This window comes from Arachis ipaensis, chromosome B4 (assembly GCF_059453495.1).
Source record: "Arachis ipaensis isolate K30076 ecotype BB chromosome B4, ASM5945349v1, whole genome shotgun sequence".
NCBI classification, from domain to species: Eukaryota; Viridiplantae; Streptophyta; class Magnoliopsida; order Fabales; family Fabaceae; genus Arachis; species Arachis ipaensis.
Window position 1 is genome coordinate 132,579,879 of NC_142439.1, and position 25,304 is coordinate 132,605,182.

The 25,304-nt window shown below is 29.6% G+C and overlaps 1 protein-coding gene across 6 annotated transcripts; it reads left to right on the plus strand.

Annotated features, from left to right (window-relative positions):
* The first annotated feature begins 19,992 nt into the window (after window positions 1-19,992).
* On the plus strand, window positions 19,993-25,240 carry LOC107634985 (serine/threonine-protein kinase BSK3). Of its 6 annotated transcripts, none has more exons than XM_016338330.3 (11): window positions 19,993-20,496; window positions 21,247-21,395; window positions 21,505-21,725; window positions 21,844-21,979; window positions 22,364-22,497; window positions 22,574-22,679; window positions 22,819-22,904; window positions 23,043-23,231; window positions 23,318-23,470; window positions 23,803-23,916; window positions 24,785-25,240. In XM_016338330.3, the coding sequence occupies exons 2-11, from the start codon at window positions 21,314-21,316 to the stop codon at window positions 25,028-25,030; spliced, it is 1,467 nt and encodes a 488-aa protein (XP_016193816.1). In that variant the 5' UTR covers window positions 19,993-20,496; window positions 21,247-21,313; the 3' UTR covers window positions 25,031-25,240. The 6 variants fall into 6 exon arrangements, with proteins under 6 accessions (XP_016193816.1, XP_088340251.1, XP_020977406.1 ...); XM_088484125.1 differs by lacking the exon at window positions 24,785-25,240 and adding an exon at window positions 24,219-24,405; XM_021121747.2 differs by lacking the exon at window positions 24,785-25,240 and adding an exon at window positions 24,135-24,320.
* Window positions 25,241-25,304: the final 64 nt, after the last annotated feature.

Consider the following 25,304-nt stretch of genomic DNA (forward strand, 5'->3'; position numbering starts at 1 on the left):
AGTGATCGGTATTTTGTATCATAAAATTCATCGATAATAGAATATGTGCAAATTTTTCAACAATTTTTTCTTCAATATAATTAAAACAATTAGTAAGAAATCCGTCTTTCATTTTGTTTCTGAGTTATTCTTCACAATGTTCATAGCTGAAAAAGATTTTTCAGTTGTAGTAGCTGAAACAGAAAAAATTAATACCAAATGAATCAAGAATGACAGTCACAAGAAGAAAAAAAATCAACTTATGGAATTTGAAAAATTTTATTTAATTAAAAAATATTAGTAATAATATCTTTTTCAGATTTTTTTAATATTGTTATTTACCTTTTAAAAATCAGAAATCATTAATATTTAGTTTGGATTGGACTTTTATTTATATTAGATTAAATACTAAATAATTTTTTTAAAAAATAAATCATACTTAATAACTTATTACTATTATTTACAAAAAAAACTGGGGTGGCTGAGGTCTCCACTCGCTCCCCGTATGTCCATCCCTACCAATACACAGGTAACGTATTACTGTAATTCGAAGCAGATTTTGCATGGAAGTGGGTCACTTGACAAGTTCCCATCAACACGCAGGTAGCATGATGTATGCGGTGGAAGCAGCTTTTTCAACACGGATGCTGAGTGTTGCAACAGCTTTATCAGAGATTCGTGTGCTTTTTTCAAGGAATTCCTAGCTTTTCAGAGATTCTTTGACCAACACATTACTTACGTGTTGTCAGGATGTTTGCATGCAGGAAGTAGTTGCTGCTACAGGAACATGCGAAGACGCAGGGGTTGGCTTTTAAAGTCTCCCACCCGGCTCCTCTCCTCACTCGTTCAACACATTGTGAAGAGAGTTGAAAGAGTATTTAGTTCAATGAATTTTAAAGAGTGAGTGTTCTTTTGACGATGCAAGGAGAAATGCAATGACGAAGCCATGCAAGAGAAACGCTGAACGGGGCAGCGACATCAGGGGTAGTAACTCTGGAGGACGGAGGTTAGAGGCTAGAGAAGAGGAAGAAAATTGGAAAAAGGAAAGAAGGAGAAGTGTTAAGGATTCGAGGAGTGGGGTCAAAATTAATTATGTAGTGGGGCAACTAATATATATCAATAAGAACTATTCACTAATTTTTAAAATTTCACTGGCGGCACTTGCCCCCACTGGCCAGTGAATACATCCGTCCCTACGTATTGCTCTTGATAGTTAGATCCATTTTGTTACTAATTTTTAAAATTTCACCCATTTCAAATTCAACGGGGAAGGCTCAACGTGGACAAAAAATAATTAATGATGGAATTCACTTCCTGATTAATTTTTCTCAATTCTTTAACCACTTCTTCAATATCAATGATCTCAACTTCCTCCTCTTGTTGCAATTTTTGCTTCAACTCCTTTTCTTCTCCTTAAAGCTCCAAATTCTCTTTTTCACTACGCTCCTCAGTTAATTCTCCACATTCATTAAAGGATTACCATGTGTTCATAACACGCAGCGGAAGAAAAGAAAGTAATTCTAAAGATCTATTTTGTGCTTAAATTTTATTCTAGAAATAATATATAGATCAAATCTAAATACCTTTGGAAACTTTAGTAAAAACTTTATTCTTCGATTGTACGAAGATTCTATGTGTATCCACATCGAGACCAACCTTTGGTGTCAACTCCTTGACCAATGGACATCTAATATAAATTGAGAAACCTCTTGCAACTCTTTGCATGCCATAAAATTCTTCTCCAAGAATTATGGTCACATACGTTTCTGTGTATAGAGGTAAAAGAATAAAACTCTTGTGTTTTATTCTCATCTATTTCCTCTACTCTTGGCATACATATATATAGTATGAGATTTGTTACTGATTTTAAATTTGAATCTCAATTCAAATTTGAATCATATCTTATTATTTTAAATTTGAATTTTTAAAATTTATGAATCATATCATAATTCAATTTGAAACAGAATCAGTTAGGATCTCATTCAAATTTAGAAATAAAATAACTAATTATTCTCAAATCTCATTTAATATTCTCAATTATCATATTATTTTTATTATTATATTTTTTGTGCTAGCAAAAAATACAATAATATTCCATCTGAATTAATATAATTATTTATTTGATCAAAATAAAATAATAATTAAATAATTTTATAGCAAAGATTAGAACAATCGTTAGTATGTGACCCCATAGGTTCAATACTAAGCAGATAGTAAATTAGTCATACTAAATTTACTAATCAAGGTTGGCATCTAACAATACTCCTCAACGATCCAATAGTATGAAGTAATATATATTTTTACTAAGAACCTGATAAGAACAAAGTATAATTTCTTCCATCTTTTCACCTCTTGGTTAACCCTTAGAGTATAGTTTAATTGTCAAACTCTAACTTGTTACTATTATTATAATGAACTGTGAATGACTTAAGAAACTCATTTCTTCATTCATTCAAACTCCTTGACCAATGTTTTATTCATATCAGTCATTTATAATCATAGAGCTCGAACTCTTTATCGAGAGTTGACTGATTCCTTATTGACTAATCATTAATTCTATAAGTATTTGAATCATACCCAATATCCATTCAACTAGCACCCTAGGGTATTAAGTGTTTGAAATCAAAGTATAATAAATACATTGTTAATTACTATAACAGTCACAGGTCAAAGGAAACTCTATTACCATGTTAATCTTGAGAATATCTTATTGACAAATATGCGGTAATTATAACCATTAATTGAGTTAGTTCAATGGTCATATCTTTATATGAACCATATATATATATATATATATATATATATATATATATATATATATATATATATATATATATATATATATAATTTAATAAATGAGATCTATTAATCTTCATCCAATGAAGACCATTATATATATAGATATTTTCAGATTATAATATCCTTTTTAATAATCCTATGACCAAGAATAATTTAGATTAATTTATAAAAGATTCATCTTTCAATATTATGTTCACCATCACAATGATAAATCTCTAAATTTAATCAAGGACCTTATTATATTAACATTTTAATATAATAATAATAACAAATGATTTGACACATGATTGATTGAATTGTGGTCATACTACTTATTCCCAACATTCATCAATGGGACTGTCTTGATTACATAAGCGCAATGAAACAAAGCGGTTCACTGCTTCGGCTAAGGTAGCCACAAATTTTCCTTGCATCTTTTGTTCTTCTTCTCACTTTTGGAGAAGAGAGTGAAGATCTCTTTGTTCTTGCATTAAAGATTTGAGAACTTCGTTCAGTGAAGGTGGTGGTGAAAAAGATGATTCATTGTTTAGGAGAAATGTATTATAGTTGGAAGGTGGTTCCTCTTGGTGAGAGTATTAAGGTGATGTATATGGAGGTGGTGATTCTTGGGAGTATTAGTGTTGAAATGGTGGTGGCTCTAAGTATGGTTCACATGGCTCATATGGTTGTTGGTATGGTGGATATGGGTTATGATCATATGGAGGTGTTTGGTGGTATGGAGCTTGTGAGTATGGCGGTTGAGGGCTATGTTGAGAAGTTGGTTCATATTGGTGTGCATTATGGGGTGGATTGTAATAATAAGAAATCGAAGGAGATTGTTGCCAAGAAGTTTGTCTATATGATTGAGGTTCCTCCCATCTTTGATTCCACGATCTATGATGCGACCCATCATTGAAATTCTCACTTCTTACAACATAGTTGTAACCAAACTTATGGCCCAATGGGTGAGAATTCATAGTGAAAATAGAAAACAACAAGACAAAAACTGTCAAGAGATAAAAACAAATTTTAAAACTAGCAAAAAACTTAGCAAAGAAACAAAAAGTAACTATTCACAATATTAACATATATACAATAACCAATGACAAACACACATTGCAATTCCTTGGCAACGGCACAAAAAACTTGATAAAAACATTCATGTTGGTTCGAAATTTCACAAAATAATTCTGTTGCAAGTATAATCCAAACCGACAAATAACTCTCAATCAAAGTTTAATTTAGTTTGTCACAATAAGAAAGAATTTAAAAGACAAGAAAGTAAAGAAGCGTGCAAGAAATTAAATTAAAGGCAATTAAATCAAAGGAAAGGAGAATTCAAATCTGAAAAGGGTCTTGGCAAGGATTGAGAGTCAAAGGGTTCTTATCCTAGTCATTGACCACAAACATGACAATTATGAAGTGTTAATCCCATTTAGTCAACCCTAATATCGGGGATAAGTCAAATAGGCATAATTGATTTCAATCCACAAGTCCTAGCTAACTCAGTAATTAGCTTAGTGAAAGACTGACATTGGTGAAAATCAAACCAACTAAAAACCCTACATCACCAATTAATATTTAACATCAACGACTCAAAATTACCTAAGTCCTCAATCCCAAGCCAAGAGTGTGAAAAACTACTCAATAACTAAAAGAGGTATTTTCACAAACACTTAAAAGGCATAAAATGAAAGTATGGTAAAATAGCAACAATTAATAAAATCTAAGACTAACAATTGCAAAATAACAATAACAATCACTAAAAAAAGCAACAATAATATGAAAATATAAATTGCATAAAAAGAATCAAAATTAACAATAATGTTCATAAAACTAAAAATTGCAAAAATAAAAAATTAACAAGAAAAATTAAGAAAGTTAAGGCAATGGATACATGCAAATATAAATGAAACTACACTAAAATAAGAATTAAAACCTAAATCTAAGGGAGAAATCACTAAATCTATTCTAATTCTAGAGAGAAGAGAAAGCTTCTCTCTCTAGAAAATGACCTAAAATATGATTTTAAGCTACCCTAATTGCTCTCCCCTTAATCCTTCTTGAATTTGGTTTCAAATACTTCAAAAATGAGTTAGATTGAGTTTTGGAAGTGCTGAAATCGTGACCCATGTGTTGCATTAAATGAACTCATGTGATTGCAATCGTGCGTACGCACGGCTGACCATGCGTACGCATGGTTACACGAATTTACAAATGTGCGTACACATGCATGATTGTGCGTAAGCATGATCCTGAAACACTCCAAACTTCATTTCTTCATAAATTTTTCACTTTTGCATGTTTTTTCCTCACTTCTTCAATTTATACTTGCATTGTCAGCCTGTAATCACTCAACAAACATATCAATGTATCGAATGGAATTAAAGTAAATTAATTTAGCAAATTAAGGGCCTAAAAAATATGTTTTCGCTTTTAAGCACAATTTAGGAAGAATTCACAAAACCATACTATTTCAGTGAATAAATATAAGATAAGTTGATAAAATCTACCAAATTCAATACAAGATAAATCATAAAATTATGGTTTATTAGGACACTTGTCTCACTGGCCAGTGAGTACATCTGTCCCTACGTGTTGCTCCTGATCAGGATATGTGTTCATCACGTTTCATATGTGCTGAGTCAGCATGTTATCTATGTGTTAGGCCTACCATATCTATAACGTCCACTCACTTGTATATACACTAACATATTGTTTGAATTGAGGGAATTTGAAGAGAAAAAAATGGATGAAAAAGTAAATTTTTTATTGTTTGGATGAGAAGAGAAAATAGGATAGAAAGGAGAAAAAAATAGTATGGAATCCACTAAAATATTTTCACTCCAAAAATGAAATAAAAATAAAGAAAAATGTGACAAACATAAATAAAATTACACATTTACTCTTTATCATTAATAAATTAAAATTTACATATAATATAGATAAGGATATTAATGTAATTTTATACTATTATGATTTTCTTTTTTTTTTTCACTTTTTTTTATCCAAACAAAAAAAAAATTTTTATTTATTTTCTCTTCATCCAAACAACATATAAATAACTTTACTTTTTCTTATATTTTTTATTTTTTTTTCTATATTCAAATAAAACCTAAAAAATTCTATTTTCAGTAAAAACTCATATATTTTTTTATATAGAAAAAAATAGCCTAATTCAACTGTGAATATTTGTAAGTAAATAACTCAATAATATTAAATAGGATAGAGTTTGATGCCATATTAGATCAGAGAATTGAAAGATGATAGATTGCAAGATATAGAAAAATGAAATCATATTATTACTCTCTGCATGATTTTGACTTATATAGGCATGAGGTATGAGTGTTTGCTTGTACACTAAGCCGCCGACATTGACTACCAACGATATGATGAAAGCATTGTTTCTTTTCTCTTCCTTTTTTACCTGAAATTTTTATTTTGGACCGTGGTTTATTTTGTTCTTTATTTTGTTTTATTGGTACTTTGTGGGCCTCGAGTAGCAATCTCATTGAGAAAACCAGCTGCAAAGTTGACCCAAAAAACCCACCAAAAAAGCTAAGAGGATAAGTGGTAAGTATTTTAATATTTCCACTTAATAGTATAATTTTATATTAAGATGTGTTTAGGTGAATTTTTAAAAAAAATTTTAATTATATTTTTTAAAATATTTTATAAAAAAATTAAAATAATTTTATGTTTAAATATTTTATACAAAAATATTTTTATTTATTAATTATATTTAGGTATAATTATATAAAAATATTTTTTATTTATTTATTATATGAAAAATATTTTTTTAAAAAGTAAAATATTTTAAAAAATATAAATGATACCTTTTTAAAAAAATATATTTTTTTAATTATTTTAGTATTTTTATTTTTATTATTAAAAATTTATTAAATATATTAAAAAATAAAAAAAATATTTTTTTTATTAATTTAACGACATCCAAATAAATATTTAAAATTATAGAAATAGAACTTCAGCCAAATTAAATCGGATAAGTCTGATTAATCAAATAATAATTATCAAATAAAGTCTAAATACCAATATTATTCAATCGTGGGGAAAAAAAGAGGAAAAAGTAATCATTTCATGTCTCCGTATTTGCTAAAGCCAACTCATCATTGTAATTAGTAAGACTGAAAGTTTTTCAAAACAGATTGACCGATATCTACAATAACTTATTATTTATTTTTTAAAGAGAAAATTTCGATCTCCTCTTTTGTGAGATGTTAAAATAACACTCTCTTAAGTCATAAAAAAATGACATTCTCTTTCTTCTATTTTATAAATGAACATTCTCCTTCTTTTTAACTTTTAAAAAAACTTTTTTTTAATCTATTTTAAATTTTTTATGTTAATTAATATTAATTTTATCTATTCTTAAAAAAAATAAATTATTTTTTAAAAAAATATCCATTAACAAAAATTTTATTTTTTATCATTAAATTTTGCTTACCAAATATTTTTTAATAAATTATTTTTTTATTGATTAAATTGTATTTTTACCAAAATACTTTTAAAAAAATTAATAATTAAATTATTTTTTTAAGATATCTATCTTTCAATAATTTTTAATTATTAAATTGTAATTTTACTAAAATTTTTGTTAGTAATTATTTTTATATTTTATTATTAATTTTTTGATATCAATATATATTATTTTAACATTAAATAAAAAAATCTTACCTCTGTTAATATATATAACAATTAATATATATTGATATTGAAATATAATCTTACTAAAATTTTTTATTTAATGTTAAAATAATATATATAGATATCGAAAAATTAATAGTAAAATATAAAAAGATTGTTAACGAAAATTTTGGTAAAATTATAATTTAATAATTAAAAAATTATTGAAGAATATTTTTAAAAAAAATATATAATTATTAAATTTTAAAAAAATATAATTTAATCAATAAAAGAATAATTTATTAAAGAGTATTTTGGTAAGCAAAATTTAATGATAAAAAATAAAATTTTTGTTAATGGATATTTTTTTAAAAAATAATTTATTTTTTCTTAAAAAATGGATAAAGTTAATATTAGTTAACACAAAAAGTTTTAAATGAATAAAAGAGGAGGTTTTTTTTAAGTTAGAAGGGAGGAAAATGTATATTTATAAAATAAAATGGAAAAAAATGTCATTTTAACATCTCACAAGAGAGGGGAGCGAAATTTTCTCTTCTTTTAATGAAAACACTGCTTAACAAAGTTTGAAATTTTTTTGATTGTCTATTGTTTTTTTTTTTAGTTTAATAGATTAATAATTAGTTTATTGTAAATCAAAATTTTATTTAAAAAATTATTGTTGATCAATAAATTAATATATATATAAAATATAAAATTTAAATTTTTAATATTTATTTAAATGAACTAATAAAAAAAACTTGCAATCTAAGTTGCATTTGAAGAATGGTGAAAACTCAGGTGCAATCGACTTCACGTAAAGTTGATAGTTAAGAACTGTTAGATGAAAATTTAGTCAAATCAGTTAAATCATCTAATGTCTCTTAATTATCAATTTCATGTGAAGTCGACTGCACCTGAATTTTTACCTTGAAGAATACTTGTTTGCAATGATTTAAGTATTTTATTTTAGTTTGAATTTAAGAATCATGGAACACATGGTCCCCAGCCAGATATATATGTGTTTGCTAAGCATCTTAATAGGTTTAGTTCCCTCCATTTAGCCGTCAATTAATCATAGTATAGAAATTAAGGTCAAAGTATAGAAATTATCATCTTATTGATATTTCTTTTTTTTTTTCCATTATTTTTAGCCGTGATTACATATATATTATAGTATAAGTGAGTTTTTCATTTTTAAAGAAGAGAATTAAGGTCCAAATTTGGTGAAAAAAATTATATTATGCATTATTTCTTTTTTGTATGCATATTATGTGGATATTGTTCATTTTATATTAAAGTAATTTATAAAAAGTAAAAACGTAAAACAATTATCTTAATATCACAAAAAATATAAATTTAATAATATATCAAAAATAATAAAAAAATAATTTCTCAAAATAAAAAAGGACTCATCTTTGCCAATGAAGGAGGATTCAAGTGAGGCTCTTCACATTTTTCAATTATTTTTTTATGATAGATGAACTACAAACATAAGTGATAGAAAATTTTCTATCATAATTGTAGAGATACTTTAAAATAGATAAAAGATTGTTGTTCTAACATAGATCATTTTATAGATCTCATTTATTTCTCCATCATTGAACCTCTTGTCTAACTCTTTATCATTTTTAAGTTTAATTGTTTTATTAATTTTTATAATTTCACTACATTTGTAATTAAATTTTTATATTTTTTAATTGAATTTTTATTTTTTTAATTTTATAATTAAAATTTTATCAGTATAAAAATATTAAAAATAATAAAATATTTTTCTATAGGTATTCACAATTAAGAATTTAATTAAATTTTTGACTACGTATTTTTTGAAAGAAATATTCTATTAATTTTAACATTTTTTACACAGAAAGGTCCTAATTATAAAATTAAAAATAGTATGGATGCTTAATTGAAAGAAAAAGAATACAGAATCTTAATTGTAAATTTAGTAAAATTATAAAGACCAACAAAATAATTAAACTTAATTTTTATGACTAAAAGTTTTCCAAAATAATTTTAAATTAGTGTGATTCTTTTTTATTCTTTTAGTTTACTTTTGTTTTGTTTTGGAGGGATGAGTAAATCAGCATTCTTCTAACAAAAAAGTATATGACATCTATAATAAAGTTGGAATTGTTAAGAATACAATTAATAGTCAACCGTTAATTAAAAAATTCAACACTAAAAAACATTGCTGAAACTGTTAGATGCAAAATTATTGTGTTTTTTTCTCAAAGTAACACAGTTTTTACATACTTCACAAAAAGAAAAACATCATTATAATACAAAAAGATATTAATTTTCTTCTAAACATTTGTTTAATTGTTAAATGAATGAAAGATTAATTATTCTTATTTACATTTTTACTTATGAAAAGTATTAGTGACTTACAGGTTGGTAGAGTTAAGAGAATACAGAGAAAAAGAGAGATGAGAAGTATTGCAGTAAAAAAAGAGTGAATAAATTGAATGAATAATGTTTACACATGAGTTTAGCTAGTATTTATAGCTCTAGCTTATTGTTCACTTAACACAGAGAACTATAACTAACACACTTACTTACACAACTAATCATAAGTGTCTAACTAATGATAACAATAACTAACTCTAACAACTTTTACAACAATGACCACAACTATCTCAGCCTCATCATATGCTCTCTCTTTCATTCCCTCTCAAACGAAGGATTAAGCTATCCTTAATCCTGAGTTTGGAGAAAAATTCAGTAAACGTTTTGAAAGAAACTGTTTTAGCCATAACATCCACCGCTTGTGCATCTCCTAGAATGTGATGAACTTGAATGTCTCTCTTCGATACATGAGCTTTAACAAACCCCAAATCTACCTCAAAGTGTTTGGAATGAGAATGCTATACTGAGTTTGCTGATAGCTGAACAGCTCTCAAATTATCATAGTACACTTTAGGATGTGCAACAATATGAACTTTAACTAGTAATTTTTCTACCAAAAACAATTCTATAACAACAGCTCCAAGGCCTTTATACTCAGTCTCGGTGCTGGACTTCGAGACATATTGTTACTTCTTGGAACTCCAGAAAATTAGGTTCTGGCCCATATAGACACAATACCCTGTTATGGACTTTTTATCCATTATGTCTAAAACCCAATCAGAATTAGAATAACCTATGGCGACTAAATCTGAACACTTTTGTATGTGCAGTCCAACTGTTCTTATTTTTTGTAAGTATTTTAGGATTCTCTTCACAGCCTTTCCGTAAAGAGCCCTTGGAACTTGCATGAATTGACTCACCTTGTTCACAGAAAATGCTAATTTTGGCCTTGTAATAGTAAGATATTGAAGACTACCTACAACAGACCGATACAAACTTGGATTATTAAACTCCTCACTATCTGTGGAACTCAGTTTCAGATTTGATATCATTGGAGTTAGAGTAGCTTTGCAGTTTTGCATTGATGCATTTTTAAGAATATCCTTAATATACTTGGTCTGTGATAGCACTATGCCTCCATCACATCTCTTTGTTACTCCTATACCAAGAAATTAATGAAGGGAGCCCATGTCTTTAAGTGCAAAAGTCTTGTTTAGCCGCTGAATAATACTGCTAATTGCGTTTGATGAGGGAACCTGTGATGACAAGTCATCCACATACACAAGCATAAGAGTGATTGAATCATTTATTTTTCTCACAAAAAGACTAACATCAGATCTTGTTGGGGTGAAGCCTAAGCCTTTTAATGTTGTTGAGAGCTTGGTAAATCAGGTGCGTGGGGCTTGTTTAACACCATATAGAGAGTGGGTTAACTTGCAAACCACTTGTGAGCCACCGATTTCAAAGCCTCTTGGTTGAGTCATGTAAATTTTTTCATGAAGATCTCAACGTAAAAAAGCATTATTAACATCCATTTGTCTTATGTCCATCCTTTAAAAAAAGCCAGAGTTAGAATAATCCTTACACTTGCTGGTTTGATGACTAGGCTAAAAGTTTCTTTAAAATCGACATTTAGCCTTTGACTGAACCCTTGGGCTACCAACCTTGCCTTGTACTTACTCATTGTGCGATTAGGATTTTGTTTTACTCTAAACACACATTTGCTTCTGACTGGGGATATACCTTTTAGTAATTCTGTTAGCACCCATGTTTGATTCCGCATAAGTGCAGCATATTTTCATTTATTGCTTGCCTCAAATGAGAAATGGTGAGAGCTTGAGCTTCTGACCTTAGTTCAATCTATTGACTCACATGTAATTGTTGATTTACTTTAGCTTGAAAGACTCTGGATTTACTAATGTCACTCTTAGATCTTGTTACCATAGCATGTTTTTTGTTGTTTTTGAGGGAGATTGTGACTAAGTATTTGAAGTTTAATGCTGATATGCGATTGATACGGCCTATTCTTGAGTATCATGATATTCTGAACTAGAAACTCTTGCTAATTCTGGTGTATGAGGCATGTGAGGCAGATATCTTGTAGTGTTTGACACTAAAATAATGGGTTGATTATCCAAATTTGGTTGGGCTGAGCTATCCGAAGAATTCACCGGTGTAAGTGTACTAGGTAGTGCAGCTGCTAACTTTAACATTGAAATATAAGGTATTGATGAGGAAGGAATACTGACTAGTTGAGCTGAGCTAGAAACAAAACTAAAACTATTTTCTTTGTAGAAAAACACATCTTGAAAATGCACATCTCTAGCAACAATGATCTTATCTTTGCTTGTGAGACACCTAAAAACTTTATACCCTGGAGCTGGTCCAAGATATACACATGGTTCTGACCAGAACTGAAGCTTGTGCTTGTTGTATAGCCTTGTATGAGGCTAACACAAACAACCAAACACTCTTAGCATATCAAGAGATGGAGATTGTTGCATTAGTTTCTCATAGGGTGATTGATAATTTAACATTAGAGTAGGTAACAGATTGATGAGCTGGGCTACAGTGGTAAATGCTTCCCCCCAGAATTTCATAGGAAAATGAGCTTCAGCTAATAGAGTTAACTCCATAGTTGTAATATGCTTGTGTTTTCGTTCTGCAGCACCATGTTGTTGGTGCACATGCGGATAAGAAAAGCGAAGGACAATTCCTTTTGTTATAAAAAAATTAATTAAAACATTATACTCTTTTGTAGTGTCAAATTAAATAGACTTAATCCTTGTATTAAATTACAGTTTTACCATTTTCTTAAATTGAACAAAGACTAAATACAGCTGAGACCGATTATCTGTCATCTCTCTATTTTTCAAATCATCTCTAGTATAATTATTTGCCGATCTATATCTATTTTTCCGATCAATATCTGTCATCTCTATTTTTCAATTCATCTGGTATATTTATTTGCCGATCTATATCTGCTTTTCCGATCAATATCTGTCATCTCTATTTTTCAATTCATCTGGTATATTTATTTGCCGATCTATATCTGCTTTTCGATCAATATCTGTCATCTCTATTTTTCAATTCATCTGGTATATTTATTTGCCGATCTATATCTGCTTTTTCGATCAATATATGTCATCTCTATTTTTCAATTCATCTGGTATATCTATTTGCCGATCTATATCTGCTTTTCCGATCAATATCTGTCATCTTTATTTTTCAATTCATCTATGGCATATCTATTTGCCGATCTATATCTGTTTTTCCGATCATTATCTGTCATCTCTTTATTTTTCAATTCATCTATGGTATATCTATTTGCCGATCTATATCTGTTTTATCGATCATTATCTGTCATCTCTGTATTTTTTAATTCATCTCTAGTATAATTATTTGCCGATCTATATCTATTTTTCTGATCAATATCTGTCATCTCTATTTTTCAATTCATCTGGTATATTTATTTGTCGATCTATATCTGCTTTTCCGATCAATATCTGTCATATCTATTTTTCAATTCATCTGGTATATCTATTTGCCGATCTATATCTTCTTTTCCGATCAATATCTGTCATCTTTATTTTTCAATTCATCTATGGCATATCTATTTGCCGATCTATATCTGCATTTCCGATCATTATCTGTCATCTTTATTTTTCAGTTCATCTATGGCATATCTATTTGCCGATCTATATCTGTTTTTTCGATAAAAAATCTGTCATCTCTATTTTTCAAATCATCTCTGGTATAATTATTTGCCGATTTATATCTATTTTTCCGATCAATATCTGTTATCTCTATTTTTCAATTCATCTGGTATATTTATTTGCCAATCTATATCTACTTTTTCGATCAATATCTGTCATCTCTATTTTTCAATTCATCTGGTATATCTATTTGCCGATCTATATCTGCTTTTCCGATCAATATCTGTCATCTTTATTTTTCAATTCATCTATGGCATATCTATTTGCCGATCTATATCTGTTTTTCCGATCATTATCTGTTATCTCTTTATTTTTCAATTCATCTATGGTATATCTATTTGCCGATCTATATCTGTTTTACCGATCATTATCTGTCATCTCTGTATTTTTCAATTCATCTCTAGTATAATTATTTGCCGATCTATATCTATTTTTCTGATCAATATCTGTCATCTCTATTTTTTAATTCATCTGGTATATCTATTTGCCGATCTATATCTGCTTTTCCGATCAATATCTGTCATCTCTATTTTTCAATTCATCTGGTATATCTATTTGCCGATCTATATCTGCTTTTTCGATCAATATCTGTCATCTTTATTTTTCAATTCATCTATGACATATCTATTTGCCGATCTATATCTGTTTTTCCGATCATTATTTGCCATCTCTGTATTTTTTAATTCATCTCTAGTATATCTATTTGCCGATCTATATCTGTTTTTCCGATCTATATCTGTCATCTCGATTTTCCAATTTATATGTTATATCTATTTGTCGATCTATATCTGTTTTTCTCATCTATATCTGTCATCTCGATTTTTCAATTTATATCTGTTATATTTATTTGTCAATCTATATCTGTTTTTTCGATAAAAAATATGTCATCTCTATTTTTCAAATCATCTCTGGTATAATTATTTGCCGATCTATATCTATTTTTTCGATCAATATCTATCATCTCTATTTTTCAATTTATATCAGTCATCTCTATTTGCCGATCTATATCTATTGTCCGATTTATATCAATCATCTCTAACTGCCGATTTATATAAAAAATCTCTATTCGCCGATATATAACAATCATCTCTATTATCCGATTTATATCAATCATCTCTATTTTTTTATTTATATCAATAATCTCTATATTCCGATTTATATCTGTTATCCCTATTTGCCGATCTATATATGTTATCTGATTTTCTGATCTATATCTGTCATCTCTACTTTCTGATTTACATCTGTTATCTCTATTTGCCGATCTTTATCAGTTATCTCTAGTTGCCAATTTATATCTGATATCTCTATTTGCCAATTTATCTAATATCTCTTTTTGCCGATCTATATCTGATTTTTCGGTCTACATCTGTTATATCTATTTGCCGATCTATATCTATCATCTCTACTTTCTAATTTATATCAATTATCTATATTTTTGCCAATCTTTATCAGTTATCTCTATTTGTCGATCTTTATCAGTTATCTCTATTTGCCAAATTATATCTGATATCTCTATTTGCCGATCTATATCTGATTTTTCGATCTACATTTGTTATATCTATTCGCGATAATTCTTCAATTCAAAGTCGCATCGTTTACACATGCGCAATCAAACACAATCTTTAATCAATTATCCATTCGCGATAATTCTTCAATTCATAGTCGCATCGTTTACACATGCGCAATCAAACTCAATATTCAATTCCGAACTATGACTATCAACAGTCAACAAACTCAATCACATATCATACAAGTACAAACACTGATCCATTTGCGACAACTCTTCAATTCAAAGTCGCATCATTTACACATGCGCAATCAAACTCAATCAAATCACCAAACAACGGTGAACTAACTCAATATTCTCGTCCAACCAATTCACTTTTATCAAAATTGTCTCATCAACTATTCAAATTAACTATTCAGTTCCATGAAAAAACTTAACCGTTGCATCTATCAAATCAACGGTTCAAAATTACATTGGAAAAATCAAAGGCACAATCAATGACAAGACTACTACACTTTCCAATACATGTTAACTTCAAATCACGTCTGAAATTCAAATTATTCATTATTTTAATAAAGTAAGTTGATTTGGGGGCTCCATACCTATAATTCAAATCGCCGAGTTATGACTAAAAAAGCTCAACCTGCTTTATCAAAATATAGTCAGGCTAAGCTTGGGGGCTATGATACGGTCGTTACAAATCCGATGTCATAATTCGGCATTATATACAATAACTCGGTATTATGCACTATAACTCGGCACTTTACGTTATAACTCGGCGTTATACGTTACAATTAGACTTGATATGATTGTTATTTACAAGCTATAACTCGGCGTCATCCGTTATAGCTCGTCCATTTATGAGCTATAACTCTGCTAGATAAATGCTTCTATCATAACCGACGATCAAACGGCACACAACTCGGATACGTTATCCACCATTTTTAAGACCGACCTTAATGCCAAAAGCGTAACAGACGAAAGGTCCATCATATAAAGCAAGGTAAAGTATTTTCTTCAGTAAGTTCAAATAATACAGAATACTGACTTAAGCTTCGGAGTGCCTTTGCAGGTACACTCCCCCCTGTTTCTTGCTCAAAGCTCTATGCGATTGGACATCCTCTTGGAGTAAAGCTCGGATTACCACAAAGCTCAAAGGTTGGCACCGAAAATAACAACTCGGCGTCGATTCCCAGAGACCGAGCTCTCCCTCCAGGTATCCATACAAGAACATGTAACAAGAAAATCCAAATATATTTTTAGAAAGTATTAATAAAATGTAGATAGTATCTTGATCCATTTATTGAAGGAATGGGTGTAGGAGCCCAGATATTAGTGTACAACAACTCTAAAGGTGAACTTATTACAGTTGTAGAATGTAGAAATAGGAGTTGACTAGACTTTTCTAAACAACAACTCAACAAGAATTACATAGAGAGTTTGAAACAGTAAAAGAAATTCCTCTGTCTTTGAGGATCTTAAACACTATATCAGAGGATGGATGTCCAAGTCTCAAATGCCATAGCCTAAAAATAGAATTATTGTCCAATTGAGCAAGATATACAACAATATCTAAATTACTGATTGATTTCTTTAAGTAAGTTGGACCAAATGAATATAAACCATTTCTAATAGTTCCTTGGAGAAGAATCTCCACCAAACATTTGTTTGGATGAAATTCAATCTATGCATTATTATCACAAACAAATTTATGAACACTAAATAAATTCTTTCTAATTTCAAGCATAAGCAATAGTCTTTGCAATTTAAAAATATGTTGAGAAAAAAATAATTTTAATAGTGAACTGCTAACTTTCAAAATACATAAAGAATTTTCATTACCTACAACCACCTATTCTTGAGTATTGTAATTATCATATTCTATCATACTTAAACCTTCTAGAGTCATGTGATGGGTAGCCCCCGAATTTGGATACCAATTTGGGTCATAAATGGTTGAAGATGTGGCAGCTGAGTTGCTCATGGCTACATTTGCTTGAGGTATATTCTGATTCCTTCTAAATCATCGAGCAAACCTGTGCCAGAAATCCATATCAGTGTCCCCAGATTTTTCACACAATTGACAACTGAGTCTTGAAGAATTTTGATTTCGTTCTTTACTAAAATGTTGCACATTATTGAACATGCCTTTGTCTCTAGCACCAAAACTACCTCTTGAGTTGTAGCCTCGGCTAAAACCTCTTCCAAGATTTCTATTTTCATAGCTTTCACTGTTATTGTCATATCTTCTTTGATTGGAAGTTTGTGCTAGATATGTTTAAATTGGATCTATCTTCTTGAATTTTTTAAACCACTCTTCTTGAGTAAGCAAGAGAGCTTCTAGGGTTTTTACTGAAATTGAATTATCCCTTGCATTAATAGATGTGATGAACAAATAGTACTCTTCAGGAAACCCTTCTAGAATTGCTTCAACATGTGTGGCATTATCCTTGGAGCTCCACCAAAATTAATGAACCCATTGTTTTCTTGTTCTCAAGCAAATATTCATTCATTGAACTTGCTTTTTTGGTGATGCAAAGCTTGCTCCTTAGCTATCTAATCTTGGCTTTGGTTTGAGAAGCAAAGAAAACTTGCAACCTTCCCCATATGTCATGAGAAAATGCACACCCAACCATTCTTGCTGTAAAAAAATCACTCATAGACGCTAATAGACATGATTTCAACAAGGTATCTTGCCTTTTTTTTATTTCTAAACTTTGTTGAATTTTTTCAGCTGTTACATCTATTTTATCTGCTGTAGTCTTGAATTTCTCAGGTATGTTGATTCTATTGATGTAATCTCTAAGCTCAAACCCTTCAATTGTTGCTTTAACTTGTTCTTTTTAGAGAAGAGAATTTTCTCCAGCTAGTCTAATTACTATTGGATTGACGAATGTATAAACTGTTCATTTTTTACTATTAGTATTGATTTTTGACTGATTTATTGGTGTTGCTATGGGGAACCTTCAGCTCCAACACAAACACATGAAGGTTAGGCTACAAAACAGAAGAAAATAGGGTATTAGGATTTTGATTTTAGGTTTATGGGAACAATTAACTAAGAAGATAAGATGATTGAGGTGGCTCTGATACCATAAAAAATATCAGTGACTTACAGATGGTAGAGCTTAGAAAATAAAAAGAGAAAGAGAGATGAAAAGTATTGCAATAAAAAAAATGAATGAATTGAATGAATACCGTTTACACATGAGTTTAGCTAGTATTTGTAGCTCTAGTTTATTATTCATTTATACAGAGAAATATAACTAACACACAATTACTTATACAACTGATCATAATTGGCTAACTAATTATGACAATAACAGTAACTAATTCTAACAATTTTTACAACAGTGACTACGATTAACTCAACTTCATTATATGCTATCTCTTTTAATTTGATTTCATATTTATGAGAATAATTAAAAAAAAAATTATGATCGTTATTCTTTTAGCTTATATTTATCATTCTCAATTCAAATGAATCAAAATCAAAACAAAAGATGTAAGAGAAGACTAAATATAAAATATCATATGTATATAAAAATTAGATAGTAAATTAATTATATATATATATATATCACATTCTTTTGATATATATTTATATTCTACTTTATACTTTATATAAATAATTAATTTAATATTAATTTTTAATGTATATATAATATGAGATAGTTGAAAAAAATATTTATGTTTTTGCTAAATTTCAAAGTTACACAGTTGGAGTGTTTAAAACATTATACATGTGACAAAAGAATAATCTTTAATTCAATGCTTGGGGGAGTAGTTGTGTACCTTCCTCTTCCTTTATTATAATGAATATAATTTTCTTCATGGGACATGGATAATGTATACATGGACACACCTGCTTCACTGGCTTGAATTTGTCATATTTGACTTTCAAAATCTTTAAGCCCATACCAAATGATTTAAAACCTCCAAAAATGATTGGCGGTGGAAATGAGAAAGAAAATGATGTACAATTTTAGAAAATGGAACTCATAATAATGATGAAAATGAAGAAAAATTCTACAGACAGTATACAATATTGAAAAGAAGTGAGCTTTCTTAATCAGATCAAGTAATTATTTGGATTGGTATGTATTTAATTTTAATTAGATAAGGTTGGTTGGTCATATAGATTAAACAATATTATATTGCTATGCAATATAGATAGTCAAATTATTATGATAGTATTATTTAATAACATTTGGGATTATATATCAGCACATGTATTATAGTGGTTCATATATTTTAAAAAAATATATTTAAAAAATTTGCAACGCACTTATAAATTTTAAGAAAAAAATATTAAATAAATTTCTCTGGAAAAACTGTAACAATAAATTTATAATTCCTTAAATAGAGAATAAATTGTATCTGATTTTATGATTGTTACTAATAACAACATATCATAATTTTATATTCGAAAAATTTAGAATTTAATTTTTAGTAAATTCTAAAATTAAAAAAATTAACATAAAGTAAATATAAAAAAAAAGATGTATATAAAAATTAAATAAATTTAAAAAAACTCTTATTTAAACGAGAATATTAAAAATACAATAATTCATATTACCTCTTTTTATTAGTTTAAATTTTTGGTAGAAATATTATGACTCTCTAAATTTATAAAATTGAGTATTTAAAATTTTCAACCATTTACTAGTATTTATATTTTTTTTAACGACCTATGAGGCTGTGAGCTTATCACAATTTAAAAAAAAAAAAATTTATTTGATACTTTTAATTAAAGATTTATTAAAGATTTTTAACTTTATTATAACATAGTTCGCTAACTTAGTTGTCCTATTACTCGTTTTTAAATTAGAATTGTTAAATTTGTTCAAATCACTTAAAACGTTGTTATTCCTTTTTTATTTCCTACAATAAATTTATATTAATGTTTAGATTTATGCTCATATGAAGGGGCCAATAAAATCTATTTTATATAATAATTAATTTATTTATATAATTTTATATATTTTATTGGTCAACTTGATTGATTTATAATTTTATTCCAAATGAAAGGGCCAATAAAATAAAATTGAGAAGCCTAGTTTCATCATCACTCACCATCATTTTTCTTTATACATTTTGTGCTTCTCACAAAGTTGATCAGTTCTGCTAGAGTTTCATTCCTCCTTTATTGATTTTCTTCAATTTAAAAAACGGAAACTTTTTTATACTTAAAAAATTGGGTTTTAATATTTTACTTGATCTGGGTTGAAGAATTGTTGGGTTTTGGAGGAAACAAAAAAAGAAAATCCCAAGTTTTCTGAGGAAAATGATAAATGGGGTTTGATTGGATCGAGGAAAAGACTTGAACTTTGAAAAATTCAGACAATTTTCCTGGTTTTATTATTATTTTTTCTCATTTCTTTTCTGGGAAGAAAATGTGGATCTCGCAAAAGCTTTTGATTTGGTCTAGGTAAGAGAGAGGGGAAAAGAAGGAGTCAACTTTTTTTTCCCACTGCCATTGAAGAAGAACTGAAGAAGAATTTCAAAGGTGAAATTGCTTTTTGGGTAGGTTCAAAAAGTGCTGCTTTATTCATTGTTTAGTTTGGCAAAGTAGAAAAAATGGAAAAGACTTTAGGTGCATTTTCTAACTACACTATTGAGTTGACTCGGAGAGAAAAAGGGAGAAAGTGAAATAAGAGAAAAAAAATTGAAAGGTAGATGCAAATAGATGCTTAGATACTATGCTGTCATGTGAAGTTAAATATTCAGCTTCTGTGTGTTTATGATTTCTCCCCCTAACTTTTATGAAATGCATTTAAATGTTTCATCTATGATGGATGTCCTTTTTATTTACCTTTTAGCTTTAAATGCTAAAATTGCTTAGTTGTTTGGTTGCGTAGTATTTAAAGATCATATGGATTTGGGATTATTGCTTTGTGATGATTTTGTTATTACTTTGTGTTTCTATGTATGTGAGATCTTCAATTCTCTTCACCAACCCAACGAAACGAAAAATGTACAAAAAATAATGAAAAGTACTATCATATTCCCTTCTTAAATGAAGCAGCTTTACATTTGTTGGGTATTTTTTTTTTTATGTTGTTCTGATCATTGTCTTCTCTTGTTAATTGTGAAAATGGTTCTTGATGCTAGTGCTTGATGACTTTGTTTTAGTTGCTTGAGAGTGATCAAAGGCTATGCTCTTTTAAACCCTTTAAACCTTAAACAAGGATTTTTTTTAAATGTGAGTTACAGGCATTTCTTGCTCCAAAATTTGCAGCTACATATGTTTTTTTTTTTTTTGGATATATACAGAAATTCAAATAATTGAAAGTGGAAGAGGTTGTCATCACTTCAAATATTATTATTTTAGTGAATCAAAATGGGGATTCAGTTCTCCAGCCTCGTGCCGTGCTGCGTAAATTCACAAGTTAAGGCATCTGTTATTGAAGTTCCGCATACTGGTAGGTATCAATAATACACTGTTAATAATATTATGGTGCATTATGTTCTGCTCAGTAATTTCAAGAAATTGTGGTTCATAGATGTTTATTGAAATGTTTTCTTTTCCAGGAAATGAAGATAGAAGTGAAGCCGATAATGGGCCTGCATTTTGTGAATTTACATTTGAGCAACTTAAGAATGCGACATCCGGTTTCTCTGTTCAGAATATAGTATCTGAACATGGAGAGAAGGCTCCAAATGTTGTGTATAAAGGGAAGTTGGAGAATCAAATGAGGATTGCTGTTAAGAGGTTCAATAGGAATGCTTGGCCCGATTCTCGGCAGTTTTTGGTAAATGTTACCTTTCTTTCTTAGTGGATTCTAAAACCACACCACTGTAACTTTCAATCCTCACATGGTATTGGTCTCAGTTTTAGTTAATAAGGATAATTTCATTTTGTAACTTCAGGAGGAAGCTAGATCTGTTGGCCAGCTTCGTCACCAAAGATTGGCGAATTTGCTTGGTTGTTGTTGTGAAGGCGAAGAGAGGTTGCTTGTGGCCGAATACATGCCCAACGAAACACTCGCGAAACACCTTTTCCATTGTAATAGCTTCTTTCATGCATATGATTTGTTCTTCTCTTTTAATAATTTGAAAACCAATTGGCATGCCTTGAATTAATATAATGCTTAGTATTTTGTTTTTATCTGCTTTGTCACGAGTCAATCCTGGTGCATTGTTGGTGCATAATATGGGATTAGTACTGTCCAATTACTGAATAACATTCATCTTGTTAAGAAAAATTATGTTTTGTACTGTCATATTACAAAATAGCATTCAAACTAAACAAAAAATCATAAATAAATCTTCCCAAAGAATTATGCTAGCTTCAATATTTGATGATGATCCTGTTTCCTGGTGATGGTTTTCAGGAACATACTGCTGAGTCTATGATATGTGAAATAATTGATGTTTGTCTCTATATCAGGGGAAACTCAACCGATGAAATGGCCAATGCGACTGAGAGTTGTTCTACATCTTGCAGAAGCTCTGGAATACTGCACGAGCAAAGGACGTGCGCTCTATCATGACCTTAATGCATATAGAGTTCTATTTGACGAGGTAAAATTTTGTGTCCGCCTTGTGTATGTATCTAATGTAATTAAATTAACATAAATCCTGTGTTAGAATTTTGCAGGATGGTAATCCTAGGCTTTCAACTTTTGGCCTTATGAAGAATAGTAGGGATGGGAAAAGTTATAGCACAAATTTAGCATTTACCCCTCCTGAGTATCTCAGAACTGGTATGCCATTTTTCTTCAGTAGTAGCATTGTGTTGATATTAAATAGGAAATCAGTCTTTTCATTTTAGAATATACGATCATTAATCGTTTGTAAGAGTAGGATGATAATAAAATTTTAATAACTATTTTTCTTCTGTAGGTAGAGTAACACCAGAAAGTGTAATATATAGCTTTGGAACTCTTTTGCTTGACATTCTCAGTGGGAAGCATATCCCTCCAAGTCATGTAAGTCATGTTACTTTAGGGAAAATCGTGCCATTGAAGATTGCACAATTTTATTCTTTATATATCCTTTGGTGTGTAAACTTGAATATTATATGTAATGTGACTAGTATCTCTAATTTTTTGAAAATGTTGGAGCAGGCTCTTGATTTGATTCGAGACAGAAATCTTCAGATGCTGACGGATTCTTGCTTGGAAGGACAGTTTTCTGATGATGATGGAACCGAGTTGGTGCGCTGGGCATCTCGATGTTTACAGTACGAACCAAGAGAGAGGCCTAATCCGAAGTCATTAGTGGCTGCTTTGGCCCCTCTTCAGAAAGAGACAGAGGTTAGTATAATACTGTCATTCATTTGATTTCTTCTTTAAGTTTGTCTTACCAATGATTTCTTCTCTTATCTTTTTATTTCTTTTAGGTTCCTTCACATGAATTGATGGGTATCCCGCATGGTTCCACTTTAGCTTCATTGTCTCCGCTTGGTGAAGCTTGTTCAAGAAAGGACCTGACTGCCATTCATGAAGTTTTGGAAAAACTTGGCTATAAAGATGATGAGGGAATTGCAAATGAGGTTCTCTATCTAAATTTGCTATATGCCTCTAAAATTGTTTTGGAAAAAGTTTAGTGTGCTTATGGTTTATATTTTCTGTTTTCAGGATTTTGTGAAGAAAAAAGAGAAATCAGTGTTCTGTTTTCATCTCGTGTTTCCCTTTTTCTTCACAAAATCCTGAAAATAAAAAACAATGAAAACAAAAATGAAAATGCAAACCAAAAGCATCATGTGTTCTTTTTATATTGACTTATTCAGACAAACTATTAAGTAATATGTAATTTTTTGTTTAACTTTTACCTTTTTTCTTTGTCGTGTGCTAATTTGAGTTTTTCTCTGTTGTGATGCTACAGTTATCTTTCCAGATGTGGACTGATCAAATGCAGGACATGCTAAATTGTAAGAAAAAAGGAGATGCGGCTTTCCGGCAGAAAGATTTTAGACTTGCAATTGAGTTCTATACACAGGTAGATTTCTCATGGGGATACCCAATCATCTAAATTTGTCTTACCTTTCTTTTTAGTCCTTAATGAACTATGAATAATACAATTGCAAGTTATATCCTTGCTCATGTGAAATTTACGTAAGGGTTAGTTGTACTTTTCCTTGCCCTTAGAAATTTATGCCATGCACTTTAATCCTTGAATTCTAAAACTGTGCAAATTGACACTCTAAATTTCTCCAGATATGCAAATTAACCATGTTAACAATTTTCTTCATCAGTTGTTAACAAAAGTAACAACATGTAACAAAGTTTAAGGTGCCACAGTTGCATATTTCGGAGAGTTCGGAGGGTCAATTTTCACATAACACAATGTTCAGGGGTCCTTTTTGCACATTTTTAAAGTTTAGCAGTTAAAGTACATATAAGGTAAATTTCAATTAACCCTTCACATAATGATGAATAGTTCTTTTGATTTTTAATTAAAATATTTATTAACAAGATAGTCAGATAGAGTAACATTCAAGAACATAGTCCTTCTGTTATTTGATCTATATACGCACACACACATAATGACATAAATATTGTTGTGTTATATATCACTAGAGTTAAGACCTGCTCGTTGTACGGTATTATTGTAAAATTGTCTAGTATATAGCGCACAAATAATATGATTTCTATCTCAACCATATTTATGTAATGCAAAAGTAGATTAAATTAGTTTGGTAAATGATATGTGAAAACTTGTATTCAAATGAGAAACAATAATAGCAACAAATCCATGATTGTTTTGCATATACTCTCTACACTTTCGTCCCTCAAAAGTTAGAAATCACAATACCATACCTTGATCTCTATTTTAAACAGAATAGATTTCTGTGTGTTACTTTCAGTTCATTGATGCTGGAACAATGGTTTCTCCGACGGTACATGCGCGCCGCAGTTTATGTTATCTTATGAGCGAAATGCCGCAGGAAGCGCTAGGCGATGCAATGCAAGCGCAAGTGATTTCCCCTTTGTGGCACATTGCATCTTATCTTCAGTATGTTTCATTGGGTGGACTTGGAATGGAGCATGAAGCACAAGTAGCACTCAAAGAGGGAACAACATTGGAAGCCAAAAGGAGTGGACAAAAATAAAGAGTGTGTGTTTTGTACATAACACAGTTTCATTGCAATGGTTATACTTATACACATATAATTATCATGTATTATTCAAGAAACAAATGATTGGATGATTAGTGTAATTGGTGATTGAACACCCCTACCCCTTTTTATTGGGTAGGCTTGGATGTTGGTTAAGTTCTTATCCATGATTTGATTTGATTAATGATGGAGCATTAATACAAACTCAGCATCATTTTATTTCTTTAATAACAGGAAGGAAAAGAAAAACTGGGAAGTGGGAAATGTG

Excerpts from the sequence above, each read along its gene's own strand:
- LOC107634985 (XM_016338330.3), top strand. The coding sequence starts at position 21,314 with ATGGGGATTCAGTTCTCCAGCCTCGTGCCGTGCTGCGTAAATTCACAA. Across the intron at positions 21,396-21,504 it reads TATTGAAGTTCCGCATACTG|GAAATGAAGATAGAAGTGAA; the intron begins GTAGGTATCAAT and ends TTTCTTTTCCAG. Across the intron at positions 22,905-23,042 it reads AGCATATCCCTCCAAGTCAT|GCTCTTGATTTGATTCGAGA; the intron begins GTAAGTCATGTT and ends ATGTTGGAGCAG.